We start from the raw sequence: 19,305 nt of genomic DNA, 5'->3' as shown, positions 1-19,305 counted from the left end.
ACACCAAAGCTTTCTGACTCCCCCCAAGTCCACTTCACTTTCCATGGCCTGCCCTAGCCTGACCCCCTTCCCTGAACCTAGGGCCATGGATTAAAGATTAGAGGGCTCCTCATAGACCCCTGGGAGAGGTAGGGCAAGGGGTGGTTTATAAACAAAACCGGTCTGGGCACGGTTACTCATGCTTGTAATCCCAGTACTTTGGGAGGTCGAGGTGGGCGGATCACTCTAGGACAGGAGTTTGAGACCAGTCTGGCCAACATGGTGAAACCCCATCTCTACTCAAAATACAAAAACTAACTGGGCATGGTGGCGAGTGCTTACAGTCCCAGCTACTCGGGAGGCTGAGGCAGGAGAATCGCTGGAACCCAGGAGGCGGCGGTTGTAGTGAGCTGAGATCTTGCCACTGCCCTCCAGCCTGGGCAACACAGCGAGACTCCATCTCAGAAAAGCAAACAAAAAACCCACTCTTCCTCCCCGTCATCAGAACTGGCTCCCACCACCACTGAGAGACAGAGGGCCCCTCCTCCATCTCAGCCCACAGTTGAGGCTTCCCTACTTATTTTTTGCAAGTTAATCTTATTTTTCTCATCTGTTAAATGGGGGTAATAATCCCCCCTCAGAGGATTTTCACTAAAATTCAGTGAGATCCTTGAAGACTTTATTTATTTGTTTGTTTGTTTTGAGATGGAGTCTCGCTCTGTTGCCCAGGCTGGAGTGCAGTGGCACGTTTTTGGCTCACTGCAGCCTCCACCTCCTGGATTCAAGTGATTCTCATGCCTCAGCCTCCCGAGTAGCTGGAACTACAGGTGCCCGCCACCATGCCCGGCTAATTTTTGTATTTTGAGTAGAGATGGGGTTTTACCATGTTGCCAGGCTGGTCTTGAACTCCTGGCCTCAGGTGATCCACCTGCCTCAGCCTTCCAAAGTGCTAGGATTACAGGAGTGAGCCACCTTGCCCAGTCCCCAGTAGACTCTTGATTAATGCATTTATGCACCCACACATGCAATACCCATTGAGCAGCTGCTATGGGACCATTACTGTGATGCTGCCTCCTCCATTAAGGCCCTCAAAATGGAAGGAGAGTGGTCAACAGCATCCTGGTCCCAGGATGGCATCCTGCCATCCTGGTCCCGGTGCCTGCAATGATGTTTCTCTGCCCCCTTCTCACCTCTCAGCAGCCCTCCCTCCTGGAAGGCATGAAACTTCATTATCTGGTCTTCGGGTTTCTAAATTTCCCTTCCTTTCTCTGTTCTCCTGTCCTTCCTATAGCTGTGACTCCCTGACGCTGATACTTCCAGCCATCTCTCCTGCTGTGTTTCAACCTGCATTCATCTGGCCTCTTCCCCACTTGAAACCTATTTCCAAGTTTCCACCTCTAACCAGCCCCCATCATCCTGGCCCCTGGCCTCCTGCTGCTTCCTGCCACCTCCGGGTGCTGTCCACACTTCACTCCAGGTGCCCTCCCATCTGTCTGTCTCCACTGTCCTCCCCCTGCCCAGGTCTCAGTCCCCGCTCAGCCTCTTCTGGAAGCCTCCTCTTCTCCTGCCTCCCTGTGGCCACACGAGGCCCCTCTGGCCTTTTGTTGCACAGCTTTCGAACATACTTTTCTTTGTCATCCTCTGGTTTGGAAGGTGCCAGCAGACAGCCAGGCCATCCCTCGGGCCCATTCACACATTTCCAAACCAGTCCAGTCCCATTTAGACACGTCCTGAGATGGAAGCCTCACCACTTCCCAGGACAGCCTGGCCCTCAGCCTGACCCTCAGGATTGCTGCCCTTACTCTGGCTTTCTCCCCTTCATCACCTATACCCGTAGAGCCTTAGCTACGGACTATTTCCTGTCCTTCAACACCCCTGGGCCTTCTGTGCTCCCTGTGGGAATACTTTTCCCCAGCTCTAGGACTCGCTCAGCCTCCAGAGTTCAGTGCCCCTGCACTGCAGCCAGTCTCTAGGCAACGTCCCTCTGTTAACAGACGTTAAGAGGCAGGGTCCTAGAGGCCAGCAGATCTGGGTTAAAATCTGGCTCTGCCGCATGGTTCCCTTGTGGCCTGGGATCAATGACAATCCCTGTAAGCCTCACTCTCTTCCTTTATGAAGCGGGGACAATAGCCATCTCACAGGCCTGCTGCCGCCAGGAGAGCTTTTCACCTCCGCGGTCATTCTCCTTTCGCATCACAGCACCTCTCATTTCCACTCCTGTGCTCCAGTGAGGGCATCGCACAGGGTTGCTCTGAGTGGGGGCGCTGGAGCCCAGCTGCTGGGTTTGAACCATGGTTCCACTTTTCCTACCTCTGTGACCTGGAGCAAATCACTTCTCTGCTTACTTCTTCATCTGTAAAATGGGATGGTGGCATCTACCTTGTTGTGGGGCTGTTGTGAGGCTAAGACGATATTTCATCACAAGGCCTAACACAGAGTAAGCACTCGCTCTTGGTGACTTTTTTTTTTTTTTTGAGAGACAGGGACTTAGGCCGGGCACGGTAACTCACACCTGTAATTCCAGCACTTTGGGAGGCCGAAGCAGGCAGATCACGAGGTCAGGAGTTTGAGACCAGCCTGGCCAACATGGTGAAACCCTGTCTCTACTGAAAATAATGGCTTCTGCCTATAATCTCAGCATTTTGGGAGGCTGAGGCAGGCGGGTCACCTGAGGAGTTTGAGATCAGCCTGGCCAACATGGTAAAACCCTGCCTCTCCTAAAAATACAAATTAATATTTGTATGGCAGGCACCTGTAATCCCAGCTATTTGGGAAGCTGAGGCATGAGAATTACTTGAACTCAGGAGGCAGGCGTTGCAGTGAGCTGAGAACGCAACATTGCACTCCAGCTTGGGCAACGGAGTGAGATTCTGTCTCCCAAAAAATAAAGAAAGAAAAAGGAGAAAAAAGAAAAGTAAATGGAATTGCTCTGAAGTGGGGAGAGGGCACCTCTGCCTTGCCCTGGAGAAGTCCCAGGCTTGGAGACCACAGCACTACAGGGTCTGGGGTGAGCTGGCAGATGCCTGACCAGGAACTCCATGGTCAGCTGCTAGAGCATGTCCTCAAGGTCACCTTCGAGACCAAATCCTTGGCTAGTTCAACTTAAGTGATGCATGGTCAGGATTGGGAAAGGCTTCAGGGAGGAAGCAGCTTTTAAGCTGGGCCTTGGTTAGGCAGGGCCGCCATGAGAGGCACGGTGGAGAGCAAAGGATCAGAGGTAGGCGAGGGCTGGATGGATACAGGGCCCAGAGGCTGGCAGTGCTCTTAGTTCATCCCCAACTCTGCACCCCTGGGGGCGGTGGGGACAGCAGTGGAGGCCCTACTCAGCCCTAACCCCAATCCTACAAGTCCTTCCCAACAGGGACAATGGAAGGGGTTTCAATGCTCACCTGCCTCAAGAGGAAAGCTTTGGAATGGGGAATGTAGAATGGCAGGGAATTCCCAAACTGCAGGGGCGGGATATACCTGAGGGATGCTGATGGCTCCAGGCATTGGACACAGACTCAACCATGGTGCTGGCAACCAGACCCTTGTCAAGGGTAAGAGGGTCCCAAGAATACCAAGACGCTATGAGCTAAGGGGCGAGGGGGCCCCAGAGAGGGAGAAAACAATGACAGGGCACCAACTGGAATCAAAAGTCTTTATTGTCCTGCCCCGGGAACCCTTCCCAAAGGAATCCACAGAGCAGAGGGGTGAGGCGGGCGGCACAGGACCTTGGTGACGTGAAGAAAGGGGGAGCTGGAGTTAGGCGGTGGACAGCCCCTTCAGTTCCCTGATGGCACTGGCTGTGCTGGCAGGCCACCCAGGGGAGCCATCACCAGCGTGACGTCCACACCTGGGGCTGGGGCTGAGTGCTGTCTACACTGCTCTGTCTACACAGTCACTCTGGCACTTGTCAGGTCCACTCACCTCTCTGGCCCCAAACTGCAGGGGTAGATGGGTCCAATGCTGGGAGGCACTGGGAGGCTGTGGGACAGTGAAAAGAGGACTGCATGGGCTGGAGGATGCCAGGTGGGCACACACGTCCCCCAGGGCAGTTGCCGGCAGAAGTCTGACAAAGGGACCAGCCAGCCCCTCTGGACCATTCTAGAGGCCACTGGTGAAGGTCCTAGGGCAGCTTGGCTTATAGAGACTACTAAGTGTACCCCACCCCATGCTGGGACCAGAGCTAATGCAGGTCAGGCTCCCAATCCAGCTCTGGTCCCAAGGCCACCTTGACAGGTGAGCCCAAATGTCCTCCTCTCCCCGTTCTGGGCTGGGCTGAGGCAGGACCCCAGCAGGCAGTGACGGGAGCAGCTTTACAGAGGGAAGACAAGGCCTTTCAACAGAAGAACAAAGGGGCTTCCAGGGCCGGAGTCACAGGCCTGGGGAGGAGGGAACAGGGTGCTTCTGAGAGGCAGGGAGACAACAAACCCCCGCCTCATGCTGGTCCTCAGCCCTTCCATCCTGCCAGCCCCGATCCCCGGTCCACAACAGCAGGCCCAACCGTGCCTTTTGGGGTGAGGAGAAAAAAATCTGGAACCAAAAGGGATGGCGGCTGTTTCCTCGGGACCCTGGTGGGTGCGGGGCCACAGAGCAGCCATCACCGGAGGTTAAAGACCAAGCTGACGGTGAGGATGATGCCCAGGAGAAGGATGAACGGCAGCCAGGTCTTCACGAAGGCCCCAACACTGACAGAGAGAAAGGAGAGAGCATAGGTGGGCAGGGCCTGGTGAGCAGGTATGCGGCCCACAGCCCTGTGCACCCACAGACCCTGATGGTGCTGCCATCCCTAAGGAAAACCCTACAACCACCCCCTCACCCCAAACTTGGTCAATCAAGGAAGCAGGGTGGGCCTGGTTGCTCACTATGGGGGATCACCAGCTATGGTCCTGGTCAAGGGCTGCTCCACGCTCCTGGTGGAGATTTACGGACACCTCGATGGTTGGGAACAGGAGACATGCTCCCCCTTTCTAGGCTTCACTGGCTCCATCTATAGCCACCCACCTCTGGGGTGAGGTCTCCAGCAAGAGGACCAGGAATTGCAGTTTCGGTATGGAAGCCACATGTACCCTCTGCCCACGGACTTCATAATGGGGACTGCTGGGAGGTCTGGGGCTGGCAGGGGTCAGCAGTGTTGTGGCTGCAGCAAAGCAGCTGGGAGCCGGCGGCCTGGGTTCAACCTCTGTGTGACCACAGTTATTCTCACAGGACTTCTAAAAGCCATGCAGTACTTAAAAATATCCCTAAAAGTCTTCTTTTCAGAAGCTCTTAATGATGAACATGGCTAAGAGGAAAGCTTGGAGAGGCGGCCAGATCAGCACTAGCCTATGCTGGCTCACGAGTCTGGGCTCTGCTGTGGCCATGCTGTGGGGACCATGGGCGACTCACTCAACCTCTCTGCCTTGGAAGGGACGTGTGGGGGCAGTCATTCTGAGAGGATCTATCTGCTCACTCTACCGGAGCACAGGTATCTGTAGAAGCCTCCCTGAGGAGCCGGAATCATTGTCTGCATTTCACCAAGGACAGCTGTGGCTCAGAAAGACCAAGGCAGTTGCCCATGGTCTCACAGCGGGTAAGTGCCAGAGCTGCATTTGGGGCCCAGGTGGAGCTGGACTCCAGTACAGCCACCTCCCTCTCCACCAGGCCCTTAGCTCGTCACTCTAGAACCACCACGGCTCCAACTGGCATCTAGATGTTCCAACTGTCCCGGCTGACTGAAGTTCACCAGGAATGGTCTTTCTAGGATCCTTGGGAGAGCAGCCTCTGCGCAGTGTGTGGGTGGGCGGGCAAGAGGGCAGCTCACCTGACGTACTTCCCATAGAGCAGGCAGAAGAAGCAGAGCGTCACCATATTCCAGTTGGTGCTGTTGTTGTAGCGCATCAGATTCAGGGCCAATGCCACGTGCGAGTGGCAGTTGTCACAGCAGAGATTGTGCTGGAGGCACCGGAAGGGCTGGTCAGGACAGGCTGCAAGGGAGTCTCCCCCCTGGTCCCAGCCTGGGGAGTGCTGGTGCCGCCCTGGCCCACCTACCATGCGGTGCTTGTACTCCTCAGAGGCATCATGCACAGCCGTGTCCCACGCGTTGGGCCCGCTAGCATAGACCTGAGCAGGGTCCAACTTCCAGTACCTGGTGGGAGAGAAGGGCTCTGGAAACTGACTTGGCTCCTTTGTGCCCTCAGCTCTACGCATGTCATCTGAGGCCTGCCCTGTGCCCGGGCCTGAGCTGGGTGCCAAGGTGTGCAGTGAACCAGATCTGGGGTAAGTGTCACGTGGCAGTCAACTGTGACATAGGGTGAGGTGGCCGGTGCCATGGTGGATCCTGGGGGGATATGGAATGAAGTTAGGGGTGCTATGCTCTGAGAGTCTGTGTCCCCACCAAATTCATATGTTGAAATCTTAACCCCCAAGGTGATGGTATGAGGAGGTGGGGCCTTTGGGAGGTGATTAGCTCTCATGAATGGGATCCATGTCCTTATAAAAGAGCCCTGAGGGAGACCCCTCACCCCTCCACCACGGGGGGACACAGTGGGAAGGCACCTCAGGTCCTCACTAGACACTGACTCTACCAGCACCTGCACCCAGGACTGTCCAGTCTTCAGAATTGTGAGAAATACATTTCTGCTGTTTCTAAGATACCCAATCGATGAGATTTTGTTATGGCAGCCAGAAGGACTAAGATGGGGTGTGAGACGGCTTCCTGGAGGTGACACCTGGGTCCAGTCTGAAGGAAGAGGGTTAGCCAGGCAAAGAAAGAAGAGGTGGGCATTCCAGGCCGAGGGAACAGCTTAAGCTAAGTGAGAGGCATAAAATTGTGCAGTGTGTCCCATAACTGAAGTGACTGAGCCCTCCTGGAGGATGTGGAAGGAGGAACACGGTGATGGAATGCTGGCAGCTAAGGCTGGAGATGTAGGTGAGGCCACATCATGTGGGGAGTTTACCCAGCAGCAAGCACTCTCCCCGTCTCCCATGCAGCTTGCCAGGGTGAGTGGGAGGGAAGCTGATGGTGCTAAAGCCCATAAACCTCAAGGTGGGTGAGGCTCCAAGCACCAGAGTGCCCGGTGGGTCTCAGGCCAAGGAGAGCTAGGAGGTCAGGGTGCCCCCTGGCTGTTGTGTAGGGGAATGGCTTGGTGGAGGAGTCTAGAGACCACGGCCTGGACTGGGGCTGCTTAGGGGCTACTGCTTGGAAAATGATGCCCTTAAAGCTGTCCTTGAAGAGCAGCTGGCAGCGAATACCTGGCGGCCCAGAGGCTCCTGGACCACACTGCTGCCTGCCGGAGGAAGCCAGAGCAGGCAGCAGGAAGCCCTGCTCCAGGCCATCTCGGCTGTGTGGGACACCAACTCCTCCTTGGCCCAGTCCCTCCCCCCAGTGCAGCCTTGGGCAACAGGTCACCTGAGGACACTGATGACTGAGGCACTGTCACCAGGCCCGCAGCTGAGGTGGGCACCCAAGACTGCAAAGATGAAGACAAAATGTCCCAAAACCAAACCAGCAATAGCTCCCAAAAGGCTGAACAGTTTTTATTCTCTCCAACCAGAACTTTCCAGCAGAGCTCCAAACAATGCCTCTCTTCTACCTTCCATAGCTCATTTGTTCCCAAAGGGCGGGAGAGTGAGTCTCGAGGGAGACAGATCTGGGTGTGGGTCCCAGCTCTGCCACTTCCTGTGTGACCCTGACCAAGTCCCTTCCCTTTCCTCACCCTTGCCATGGAGTTGAACATACAAACCTGAAGAGCTGTGGTAAGGCCCAGATGGTCTACAGGTAAAGGCCCTAGCCAGGGGCTGGTGCAGTAGGCACTCCGTACGGGGCTGCCATGCTCTGGTGGACCCTGGCTGACTCCCCCTCCACCCCAAATACTCTATCCTCAGGGTGCTGTCCGCTGCTGTGCCCCAGAAGGCCTGGCCCACCTGGGCAGGAGCAACCTGCCTCTAGAGCCAGTCACATGGGTGTTCATCACTTACTTGGCAGGCTTTCCAAAGGCCATATTGTCCTCCTGTTGAGGGACAAAAGCAGAGGTCAGTAAGGAACTTACACTGGGGCCAGATGACAAACCTGGGTAGGTGGTGGAAGCGCAGTGACTTAGAAGGGGGTATGTCAGGGGTGGGGGGGCCAGAAGTGGTGCCTGGGTCCTGCCTTGGGGCTGGCATGGCATCTGAAGAGCTAGCGGCTGTTCTGCAGGAAGAAGGCAGTGTGGCACAAGTGCACAGAGCACTGCATCAGAGATCAAAGACCTAGGGCTCCAACTGCCACTGTCCCTTCGTGTGGCACTCAGGAATTCTCTTGCCCTCTCTGGGCCTCATTTTCTCCAAGTTCTCTGGTCAGTCTTCTCTGATCTTTGAGGACCAGCAGGAGGTTTCCATCATGGTCTGGCCTACAGACTCAGCAGTGGTGGCCCACATGGAGCCCATTTCCGCGCCCAGCAGTCTGACTGCATTCATAGCAGGGCGGAGGCCCTGGGCCCAGAGGGACTTCCTGTGAGGGAGACTCTGCAGTGAAGTCCTAGACTCATCACGTTAGACCTGGGGTACAGGAGTTACACAGAGACAGACTCTGGGTTCAGATCAGGGAGACCCTGCTGACAGACCTGGCCAATGATTAATCACCATAAAAATATATGACAAAGTAATGGATGTGAAAGTATTTTTAAGTACAAAGTGACAGACCTTTGTCGTGTTAAGATGATCATGACAACTATTAATATAAATAGGTTGGTGCCACCACACCCCTTCAGTCCAGTCTCTGACACCTGGAGACAGGATGATGCATGCTTCTCTGCTGCTGGCCCACTGGACCAGTCTCGGTCACATCCCCAGGGAACAGACCTGAGAACACAGCTGGTTCATTCTAAAGCCCCACCCCCTCTTCTCCATGACCACACCCAGGGAACCGTATCAGCCTCCCCTGTCCCCCCACCTTGACTCCCACCTTCTGAAGGTCCAGAGATGTGGTTCCTGGATGGTCTGACTCTCCACTCTTGCCTCTAATCCCTACCCATGTCTCGGTACCCCAGGGGTGGGGGCAAAGGGCTGGGTCAGTTACTTAAGAATCCTTCTGGCCACACTGCCCTCCCGGCCTGTCCTGGAGGCAAGAGAAGGGGGAAAGGGGTCAAACACTGGTGAGGGGTACAGGGCCAGGGCCAGGACTGCGGGTTATCTGTGTTCTCCTGGGTCTGGGGAGACAGGAAGCCTGCAGGCAAGACAGGACAGCCTTCCACTTAAACCTTGGACCCCCCAGGGTGGGCAGAATGGGGACTCACCGAGACAAAGTAGGGGCCTGCGAAGTCCCGAATGACTCCTGTGGATGTGCAGATGCCCATGTGGCCGATGATGGGGAAAAACCACCTGTGAGGAAAAGGACAGGGAAGGGACAGAGCTTAGGGGATCTTTCAGCCAGTTAAGACAGATGCTGGGGACACTTCATACCGCACAGAAGCATGTGAATATTACGTTTCGTTGATGAATGGCCATTCGGGTGATTCAGAGGGCTGGGGAAGCACAGGCAAGGGCAACTGCAAACTGACAGCACAGTGGGATACCTCAGCATCCCACCAGGACAGCTGTAACTCAAACGACAGCAACACCGATGCAGGTGAGGGCAAGGGACAACCAGAGCTCTCATTCACTGCTGGTGGGAGGGATGAACTGTTTCTACCATTTATTTATTTATTTTTAAACAGAGTCTCACTCTGTCGCTCAGGCTGGAGTACAGTGGCACAATCTTGGCTCACTGCAACCTCCACCTCCCGGGTTCAAGCAATTCTCCTGCCTCAGCCTCCTGAGTAGCTAGGACTACAGGTGCATGCCAGCATGACTGGCTAATTTTTGTATTTTTAGCAGACACGAGGTTTCATCATGTTGGCCAGGCTGGTCTCGAACTCCCAACCTCACGTGATCTGCCTGACTCAGCCTCCCAAAGTGCCGGAATTACAGGCGTGAGCCACCGCGCCCAGACTGTTTCTACCATTGGGGAAAACAGTTTGGCACTATACTCTATGCCTCAGCAGCTTCACTTTTGGAGCCCTCTTTGCCCTCACCCCTGGGAAATAACATTTGCCAAAACACATTGAACTGTACTCTTAAAATGTGTACATTTTATTGTATATAAACTATAATTCAATAAAATTGATAAAAACAACTATAAAGAATCCAAATGTCCAACAGTACAATGAATAAGTGTGGTATAGTTATACATTGAAATAGTCCATAATAATGAAAAAGAGTGTAACTTCTTTTTTTTTTGGAGTGTAACTTCTGATACACACAACATAGGCTTTCACAGACATAAGGGTGAATGAAGGAAATCTTACACAGAGTACATAACACAGCACTCTGTTTACACGAAGTCCAAGAAAAGGCAAAACTGATCTACAGCTAGAGGTCCACAGCAGGGTGGAATCTGTGGTAGAACTGACTGGGAGGGCACAAGGGGGTCCTGTGGGTGTTGGCAATGCTTTCTAGCCTCTGTCTGGGTGGTGGTTACATGAGTGTGTGATATGCAAAAATTCTTTCAGCTGTATACCTGAGATTCGTGCACTGTTTGGTACATAAGTTATACCTCAATAAGAAAGTTAAAAAAAAAAAAAGGTGGGCGGACATGACACCAATGTGGGTGGGGGAGTTCAGGAAAGGCTTCCCTGAGAAAATAACGAAGAAACAGAATGTGCAAGGGTAGAAATTGGAACAGAAGCATGGTGTATGCCAGGAAATAAAAGTTCCTTTTTAAAAAAAACATGGGCATTAAAAAACAACAACAAATCCCAGATGCACCCCAATATGCCACACATAGGAACCCCAGACCTGTCTGCGTTCTAAGAACCATGGCCCTACAGGACCTGGGTGCTGGAGAGACTGATCCAGTTTAAGGAGAACTCACAGGGCCAGTGGCCAGGTCCTGGCCTCAATGCTGTCTGGGCATGAGCACAAAGCACCTGGCTAGGGCTGGAGGCCAAGCCTCCAGAGAGGCAGTTCAAAAAAGCAGTTACAGGGGACTGGGGTGGAGTCAGTAAAGATTTCACAGAGGAGGTGACTTTTAACCTTGACCTGTGAAAGGACAGAACATCGACAGGCAGAAACCACCACTGCAGAGCAAGAAAGTGGTGCATGTGCCTGCAAGAATGAAAGGGGGAGAGGTCAGCTCAGGGGCCACTGCTGTACCACTGGCAAGAGATGACGGAGGTCCTGACTAGAGGATCCGGGCAGGGTGGTGAAAAGCACATGGATTCAAAAGATCTTTCAAATGAAGACTGGAGAGTTTACGACTGACAGGACAGGGGTCTTCCGGGTCTACAGCTTCAGCGCTTGAGAGGATGGTGGGGACAGAGTGGTCTTTTGAGAACTGAATTCAGATTCCATCATTCCCCTGCTCAATGCCCATTAATGGCTTCCTACTACACTTATAATACACTTCAAACTTCTTCCAACACTGTGGCGGTAATTATCCCTCGAACCTCTTCTCACTCCCCTCTCTAGCTACACTGCCTGCTTGTGGCTCCTCAAACATGCCGAATCCTCCCACCCCACGCTTTCTCTGTATCTGCCCTCTCCACCGTCTGCAACACTCTTCCCCAAGAGCATGGCACAGCTAACTCCTCACTGATTAGGCCTCAGCCTCACTGTCAGCTTCGGAGGTCTTGCCTGAACGGTGTCTTCCTGCACAGCCACCCAATCCCAGATTCCACTACAATGCTTTACTTCCCTCATAGTATCTACTACTATCCAAAATTATCTCAGTTATTTACATGCTGTCTCTCCACTAGCACATAAGCTCGGAGACAGCAAGGATTTTGTCTTGTTTATTACGGCAGTGCCTGCATATAGCTGCAACTCACTAAATATTTGTTGACTAAATAATGAATGAACATCCTGCATTTAAGAGTGGAGTCAGGGTCTGGGTGCTGTGGCTCACGCCTGTAATCCTAGCACGTTGGAAGGCCAAGGCAGTTGGATTGCTTGAGCCCAGGAATTTGAGGCCAGTCTCACACAGTGAGACCCTGTATCTAAAAAAAAATCTAAAAATTAGCTGGAGGATCGCTTGATTCCAGGAAGTTGAGGTTGCAGTAAGCCAAGGCCAGGCTCAGTGGCTCACGCCTGTATTCCCAGCACTTTGGGAGGCAGAGGCCGGTGGATGACTTGAGGTCAGGAGTTCAAGACCAGCCTGGCAAACATGGGGAAACCCTGCCTATATTAAAAATACAAAAATTAGCTGGGCATGGTGACGTGTGCCTGTAGTCCCAGTTACTCGAGAGGCTGAGGCACGAGAATCACTTGAACCCCAGAGGCGGAGGTTGCAGTGAGCTGAGATCACGCCACTGCACTCCAGCCTGGGTGACAGAGCAAGACTCTGTCTCTAAATAAATGAATAAATAAATAAACAAACAAATAAAAAATTAGAAACAACAAACACACACCAAGAGTGAAGTCATGCTCAGATATCATCTGGGTTGAGGCTTGACTTTGTTCTGGGCAAGTTACTCATTCTCATCTCTCTGTGGATAGTAAAAATTACCTTAGTGAGGAGCTACTGTGAGGATTAAATGGCTAGACTTATCCATTTACACAGTGCCTAGGACCCTGCCTTCTGCTTGGCAGCTGCTCAGTGTTGTCATCTCGAGGTATTCAATACATAAGCACTATCTGACTGACTGCACTAACATAGAATAAGTTGCAGAAGATCGATAGGCCACAGGATGAACACTCAGGATTATGGGAAAGTAGCTCATCCTGATCTCAGGACTGCCCTCCACCCCCATCTCTGCCCCCATTCCTTTCATCTGCTTGGGAGGAAGTCTGGGTCCAACCAGGATTCCACACGCCACAGCTGTGCTGGCAGCAGCTGATGGAAATCAGAGTAAAGGCTGGAAGCCCCAGAGAAGAAACCCTCAAAGTGGTTTGTCAGCCTGGAAGCTCCAGGAAGGCAGGTCCAGAGCCGCTTTGTGGACTAACTTCTATTCAGGATCTAGTATATAATAGGCGCTTTATAAAGATTTAATGAATGAATAAATGACTCACTCACCCTGGAGCTCAATCTGGGAAGGTAGGCTAACTCAGCAAAAAAGCCCCACACTGGCTTCTAAGCCTTACTTCCTCATCTATAAAATGGGGACAACAGTATCTATTTTCATAGGTTGACAAAAGGATTGAGTGAGTGAACATACAATGTTTAGGACAGAGGAAGCATCTAATCTAGCTGTTTTTTTATTTTTTTATTTATTTTATTTTATTTTTTTTTTTGAGACGGAGTCTCGCTCTGCCGCCCAGGCTGGAGTGCAGTGGCCGGATCTCAGCTCACTGCAAGCTCCGCCTCCCGGGTTCACGCCATTCTCCTGCCTCAGCCTCCCGAGTAGCTGGGACTACAGGCGCCCGCCACTGCGCCCGGCTAGTTTTTTGTATTTTTTAGTAGAGACAGGGTTTCACCGTGTTAGCCAGGATGGTCTCGATCTCCTGACCTTGTGATCCGCCCATCTCGGCCTCCCAAAGTGCTGGGATTACAGGCTTGAGCCACCGCGCCCGGCCCTCTAGCTGTTTTTTTAGTAGCAGCAGCCATTAAACTGGTTTTTATTTCTTTTTTTTTTTTGGTTGCTGCAGCACTTTTATTTTTCCTTCACAATGACGTGCTGCTGGGGCCTAATGTTCTCACGTAACAGTAGAAAAACAAAATCTGTTCTCATCTCTTTAAAGAATTGAGAACTGCATACAAAAAACCTTACATAAATTAGAACCATGAATATATTTACAGGTGTAAATGCAAACCGCTTCCAACTCAAGGCAAGTAACGGCCCACAGTGTTCTGGCAGGAAAACATCAGCTAAGAAAGGAAACTGGGTCCTATGGCTTTGACTTGCCAACCCTGACAGACCCGCAGGACAGAAACAACTGGTTCAGGAGCCCTTGCCAGCCTCCAGAGAAATCCCAGAACACTCAGCCATGATATATTAATACCCTGCATAGATTGGAGACTGCTGGCCATGCAGACTCACCAAGCCACAGACTTGTCTTCCACAAGCACGTTCTGACCTTACCATGCAGTGACCAAGCCACATGTACTAAGGGTTGAAAGCAAAGATGCGTACAGGGTATTAAACAAATACCAAGGGGAACAGTTAACTTGAATACAAGGTCAAAATCAGCAACAAGTTCTACAATCCCGTGCTGATATCAGATACAAGCTTCAAGGACAATTTCTTTTCGAAGGCTTATTCCAGTTTCGTGAGGCTAGCATGAGGTGTATGCATTTGCCAGGGGCAAATTTATACTTCTGAATTAACCCATGCAGCAAATGCTATGCATCTGCTCGCAGTCCATTTAGAAGCATTTGCAGTGGACGACAGAGGGGCCTGACTTGTACTCCTGCTTGCTAATCCACATCTGCTAGAAGGTGGACAGTGAGGCCAGGATGGAGCCGCTGATCCACATCGAGTACTTGCACTATGAGCTTGATCTTCATGGTGCTGGGTGCCATGGCGTTGATCTCTTTCTGTATCCTGTCGGTGATGCCCGGGTACATGGTGGTGCCGCCGGACAGCACCACGTTGGTGTACAGGTCTTTGCGGATGTCCACGTCACACTTCATGATGGAGTTGAACGTGGTCTCATGGATTCCGCAAGATTCCATACCCCGGAAGGAAGGCTGGAACAGCGCCTCCAGACACTGGAACCGCTTGTTGCCGATGGTGATGACCTGGCCATCCGGCAGCTCGTAGCTCTTCTTCAGGGAGGAGGATGCAGCAGTGGCCATCTCCTGCTCGAAGTCCAGGGTGACAAAAATATGGAATGCTTCACGAATCTGCGTGTCATCCTGGCGCAGGGGCCATGCAAATCTTCTCTGTATTGTTCCAATTTTAGTATACGTGCTGCCGAGGCGAGCACTAAACTGGTTTTTCATGCAGAATTACCAACATCTCTGAGGGGGCAGACAGATCTTTGGGTTCCATTTCCTCCTCTGATCTCTCCTCAAGACAGGTGAGAGTTCCTTGTGCCACATCTACGCCTAGCTCTGCAATCATCACTATACAGTAATACTACGATGGCTAATTGACCTTTACCTCCCTCCTGCTGGAGGTAAGTCCTTTGAAGGTGACATGGTTTGGATCTGTCCCCACCAAATCTCCTGTCAAACTGCAGTCCCCATGTTGGAGGTGGGGCCTGGTGGTGGGATCATGAGGCTAGCTTTCTCATAAATGGTTCAGCACCATCCCTTTGGTGCTGTTCTCGTGGTAGTGAGTTTTCCCAAGATCTGGTTGTTTCAAAGTGTATAGTATCTCCCCCCCTCACTCCCTCTTGCTCCTAATCCCGCCATGTGAGATGCCTCGCTCCCCCTCTGCTTTACACCATGACTGGAAGCTTCCTGAGGTCTCCCCAGAAGCAGAAGCTGCTATGCTTCCCGTATAGCCTGCAGAAGCATGAGTCAATCAAACCTCTTATCTTTACGGATTATCCAGTCTCAAGTATTAGCGCAAGAACGGACTAACACAGAAGGGAACATGAACCGTTTGACAGGAACAGAGCATCTTATTCATCTTGTCTTATGAACACCTGTACACAGATCTGAACAGAAATGGGCTATGAGCTGCTTTTGGCCCAGATGATCAGGCATTGTGGTGCCTCCACCTCACGCTGCTACCACTCTCTGTGGAGGACCATGCCACAAATGGTGTTTTTGAGAATAAGAAAGGCCAAAGAGAGTTTAGGATCACAAGACAGTTTTAAGAAAATCAATACATTTCCTGAGTATCCCTCCCTGTTATTTTCTTTCTTTTTTTTTTTTTTTTTTTTGAGACGGAGTTTTGCTCTTGTTGCCCAGGCTGGAGTGCAAAGGCACAATTTTGGCTCACCACAACCTCCACCTCCTGGGATCAAGCGATTCTCCTGCCTCAGCCTCCTAAGTAGTTGAGATTCCAGGCATGCGCCACCACCCCGGCTAATTTTGTATTTTTAGTAGAGATGGGGTTTCTCCATGTTGGTCAGGCTGGTCTTGAACTCCCGACCTCAGCTGATTCGCCTGCCTTGGCCTCCCAAAATGCTGGGATTACAGGCGTGAGCCACCACACCCGGCCCCTCCCTGTTATTTTCACACTAATATTTTATTTTCTTCACAGCACTAATCACTATCAGGTGCTCTTTTATTAGCTTACTTATTTACTGTCTATCTCCTTCCACTATGACTTAAACTCTCAAAGGTGTAAAGACCATATCTCCTTTATTCATCACTGTATATTCGCATCACCTAGAACTATCTGGGAACACAGGGGTCACTTAGCACATGTGTTAAAAGAACACTGAATGAATTAATGTACACATTTTCCTAAGATTTTATTTCATTATTTGAGACGGAGTTTCACTGTGTTGCCCACGCTGGAGTGCAGTGGTGCAATCTCGGCTCACTGCAAACTCCACTTGCCGGGTTCAGGCAATTCTCCTGCCTTAGCTTCCAGAGTAGCTGGGATTATAGGCACGTGCCACTATGCCCAGCTAATTTATCACCACGTTGGCCAGGCTGGTCTCAAACTCCCGATCCACCTGCCTTGGCCTCCCAAAGTGCTGGGATTACAGGCATGAGCCACGGCGCCTGGCCCAAAATTTTATTTTTAAAGAACAGTTGGATGCTCTTATGTGCATAAGTATTTGAAAACACAAAATAATTCAAGTATTTTAACATAATTCAAAAACTACGATCTTTTTAGAGTCAGCAACACCTAAGGCCCCAAATGATCCCTTCTCCACATCACCACTTGGCTGTTACTGATATCAGGGGAATAAGTTATCCCATCAGGTGAGAGTGGATAAAACATAGGGCAAAGAGCAAGTTAGATCAGAAAACTGAGTTCTTAATGCCTTTGCTTATTGGGGTGCGAACCTGATCAAGACACTTACTGCTACAAGCAGCTCAGCTTCACCATCTGAGAAGATAACCCACCTTAGAAAATGGATGTTTAATTCTGAGAAAATGGATGTTTAAGAGCTTGGCAAACTGTCCAGCACGGTGAGGAGAGGTTATATTTATCAGCTGTCAAGGCTGAAGCAGGAGGGCAAACCACCTCTCCCCATATGAGAGCTCCTCCCAAAAGGCGGCAAGCGGTACCAGAACACCTGCTTCTCCCCTGACAAAGGCTAACGTTATAGAAAGAACTTTGGTCTGTGAGGCAGACAACCTGGGATCTAAACCCGCCTTGCAACTGAGATGGCACGTGAGACAAAGGGTTGGACTTCCAGATCTCTGGGGGCCCTTCCAATGTTGACATCCCAGGATCTTGTGTGGTCCCAACCAAACTCCCACTCCTGCTCCCAGACCCAGCAGGATGTCGAATATGGTAAGCGACCAGTAAGCATTTGCTCAATGAGTGAATTAATAAAAATGTCTCCTCAGATCCGATGAAGGACTCCCTCTTCTACACACTCACAGCTCGAGTCTCCCAGCCACTTGCCCTTTCCTGCTGGCCTACAACTCTCTACCCGGCTACACCAGGTGTATTGAGAGCAGGGAGCGTGTCCCAACGGTGTGCACAAATTGGCACTGCATGGACGGCGGGGTTCTGGTGACTGGGCGAGACGTGCGGGCCAGACCCGAGGAAAAGGCTTGCTGCGCGTCGGGGCCGGAGGCTAGCCCGGGCCAGCCGAGGGACACCGCGTGGACTCCGGTTCTCCCTGGGCCCTCCTCGTCCCCAGGCGGATGCCGGAAGAGACTCACGTGAGCACCGGGATGGGCGTCCACACCACGCAGTAGGGGAAGCGGCTCCGTTCCACGTCCATGGCGACGCCGCCGGAGCCGTGATATTGCTTCATGTCCGTCTCGGCCGCCGTCGGCGCCTCCACTTCCGCCATCCTGGGCGGGGGTGGCGGCGGCGGCAACAAGAGCGGAGAACCCCCTTCCGCTTCCGCCATGCTGCGCGCGCCCCGCTGCGACTGGCCCCGGCTCTAGTGGCGTCACTTCCGGGAGATGGGTCCGCTCCGCTTTGCCTTCCCCCGGGAATCCGAGCCGCGTCCTTCTGGGCCCGGCCAGCCCCGCCCCACTCCGTCTGGGCCTGCCAGCCCCGAGTCTTTGCAGCTTACGCCCCGCGACTGCGGAAAGGATGCCCTCAGGCAGTTCGCAGTCTAGCGCCGGAGACTTATAAAGAACTCTGTAATTCAGTACGCTGAGGGCTCTTAGGAGGTGTGGTACAGTCGCTATTTATTGAGCACTTCTTAGGTGCCAAGCACTTGACAAGAATTGTTTCTAATCCCCATAAACTGATTAGACATCCAAATTAGGTATTTCTCTTCTGTTACAAGTGAGAAACTGAGGCTCAAGAGGTGAGGTGAGAGGCCACGATTCAAACCCAAGTCTTTTTTTTGGGGGGGGGGCGGAATTTTTTGCTCTTGTTGCCCAGGCTGGAATGCAATGGCACGATCTCGGCTCACTGCAACCTCCACCTCCCAGGTGCAGGCGATCCTCCTGCCTCAGCCTCCCGAGTAGCTGGGATTACAGGCGTGCGCTACCACGCCCGGCTAAGTTTTGTATTTTTAGTAGAGGTGGGGTTTCACCATGTTAGCCAGGATGGTCTCGAACTTCTGACCTTGTGATCCGCCCACCTTGGCCTCCCAAAGTGTTGGGATTACAGGCGTGAGCCACCGCGTCCGGCGCAAACCCAAGTCTTATACCTCCCTTGCCCTTTTCATTCTGTGGTCCTCTCACGAGGTAGTGGTAGCGTAATGAGAGACTACAATTGTGTGTGCGCACGTGTGTGTGTGTGTGTGTGTATGTATTTTATTGTATATACAGGGAAGACCTGCTGGAAGATAGGATATTATTGAGTCTTGATGTCTGCCATGTGGCACGGGAGTGGGGGTATGGGTGCAGCGGTGCAAAGAAAGGAAGGCCCTGCAGAGCACTATGTACAAGAGTGTGAATACTTACTGGAGTAAATGATAAGCCTTAGATGTGATCCAATCCCTTCATTGTACAAATGGGAAAACGGGCTCAGGAAAGTTAATTGTTTGAGATCACACACAACCATACTTACAGAGAAGCCAGGCTCAAATGTTGGAGCCTTTTGGCTTTTTAAAGGATACCAAGACAGACAAAGGAAATGAAGTCTACTGGGGTGGGGAGGGGAAGTGGGGGAGAGTCCAAAGTCAGAAGGAAGACTGCCACTAAAAATCAGGCTTAAAGAAAAAAGAACAAAAAGAGTAATCAGGTAAAGGAAGGTATGGACAAATGCACTCAGGAAGTTAGGAGCTTCCCATTTGGGGAAGGTCCTTCTTCCATTGAATTACCCTCCCTCAATGCTGATCTGTGGAGAGCTTGCTGTCCTGTTTGTAGCACCTAATATTTTCATGTTTTTTTTGTTTGTTTGTTTGTTTTTTGTTTTTTTT

At 51.8% G+C, this 19,305-nt stretch overlaps 1 protein-coding gene, 1 non-coding gene and 1 pseudogene across 5 annotated transcripts; all 3 read right to left on the bottom strand.

The window, feature by feature from the left end:
- Positions 1–3,605: 3,605 nt before the first annotated feature.
- TMEM222 (transmembrane protein 222) lies at positions 3,606–17,877 on the bottom strand. Of its 3 annotated transcripts, none has more exons than XM_025379421.1 (6): positions 17,642–17,877; positions 9,216–9,300; positions 7,921–7,952; positions 5,992–6,088; positions 5,765–5,895; positions 3,606–4,649 (listed from the first exon to the last, which is right to left on the bottom strand). In XM_025379421.1, exons 1-6 carry the CDS (start codon positions 17,833–17,835, stop codon positions 4,562–4,564), a joined length of 627 nt encoding a protein of 208 aa, XP_025235206.1. In that variant the 5' UTR covers positions 17,836–17,877; the 3' UTR covers positions 3,606–4,561. The 3 variants fall into 3 exon arrangements, with proteins under 3 accessions (XP_025235206.1, XP_025235216.1, XP_025235199.1); XM_025379431.1 differs by having other exon boundaries at positions 5,774–5,895; positions 17,642–17,864; XM_025379414.1 differs by having other exon boundaries at positions 5,765–6,088; positions 17,642–17,804.
- On the bottom strand, positions 14,260–14,880 carry LOC112620676 (annotated as a pseudogene). Its single transcript, XR_003118564.1, has one exon. The product of XR_003118564.1 is annotated as an actin, alpha skeletal muscle-like (transcript).
- On the bottom strand, positions 14,717–14,823 carry LOC112615197. The gene has a single exon (XR_003117302.1). It is a non-coding gene; the product is annotated as a U6 spliceosomal RNA (small nuclear RNA).
- Positions 17,878–19,305: the final 1,428 nt, after the last annotated feature.

Source organism: Theropithecus gelada, chromosome 1 (genome assembly GCF_003255815.1).
Source record: "Theropithecus gelada isolate Dixy chromosome 1, Tgel_1.0, whole genome shotgun sequence".
In the NCBI taxonomy this organism is placed as follows: Eukaryota; Metazoa; Chordata; class Mammalia; order Primates; family Cercopithecidae; genus Theropithecus; species Theropithecus gelada.
The sequence above is the reverse complement of the archived record's forward strand: the minus strand, read 5'-3'. Positions and strand labels throughout refer to the sequence as shown.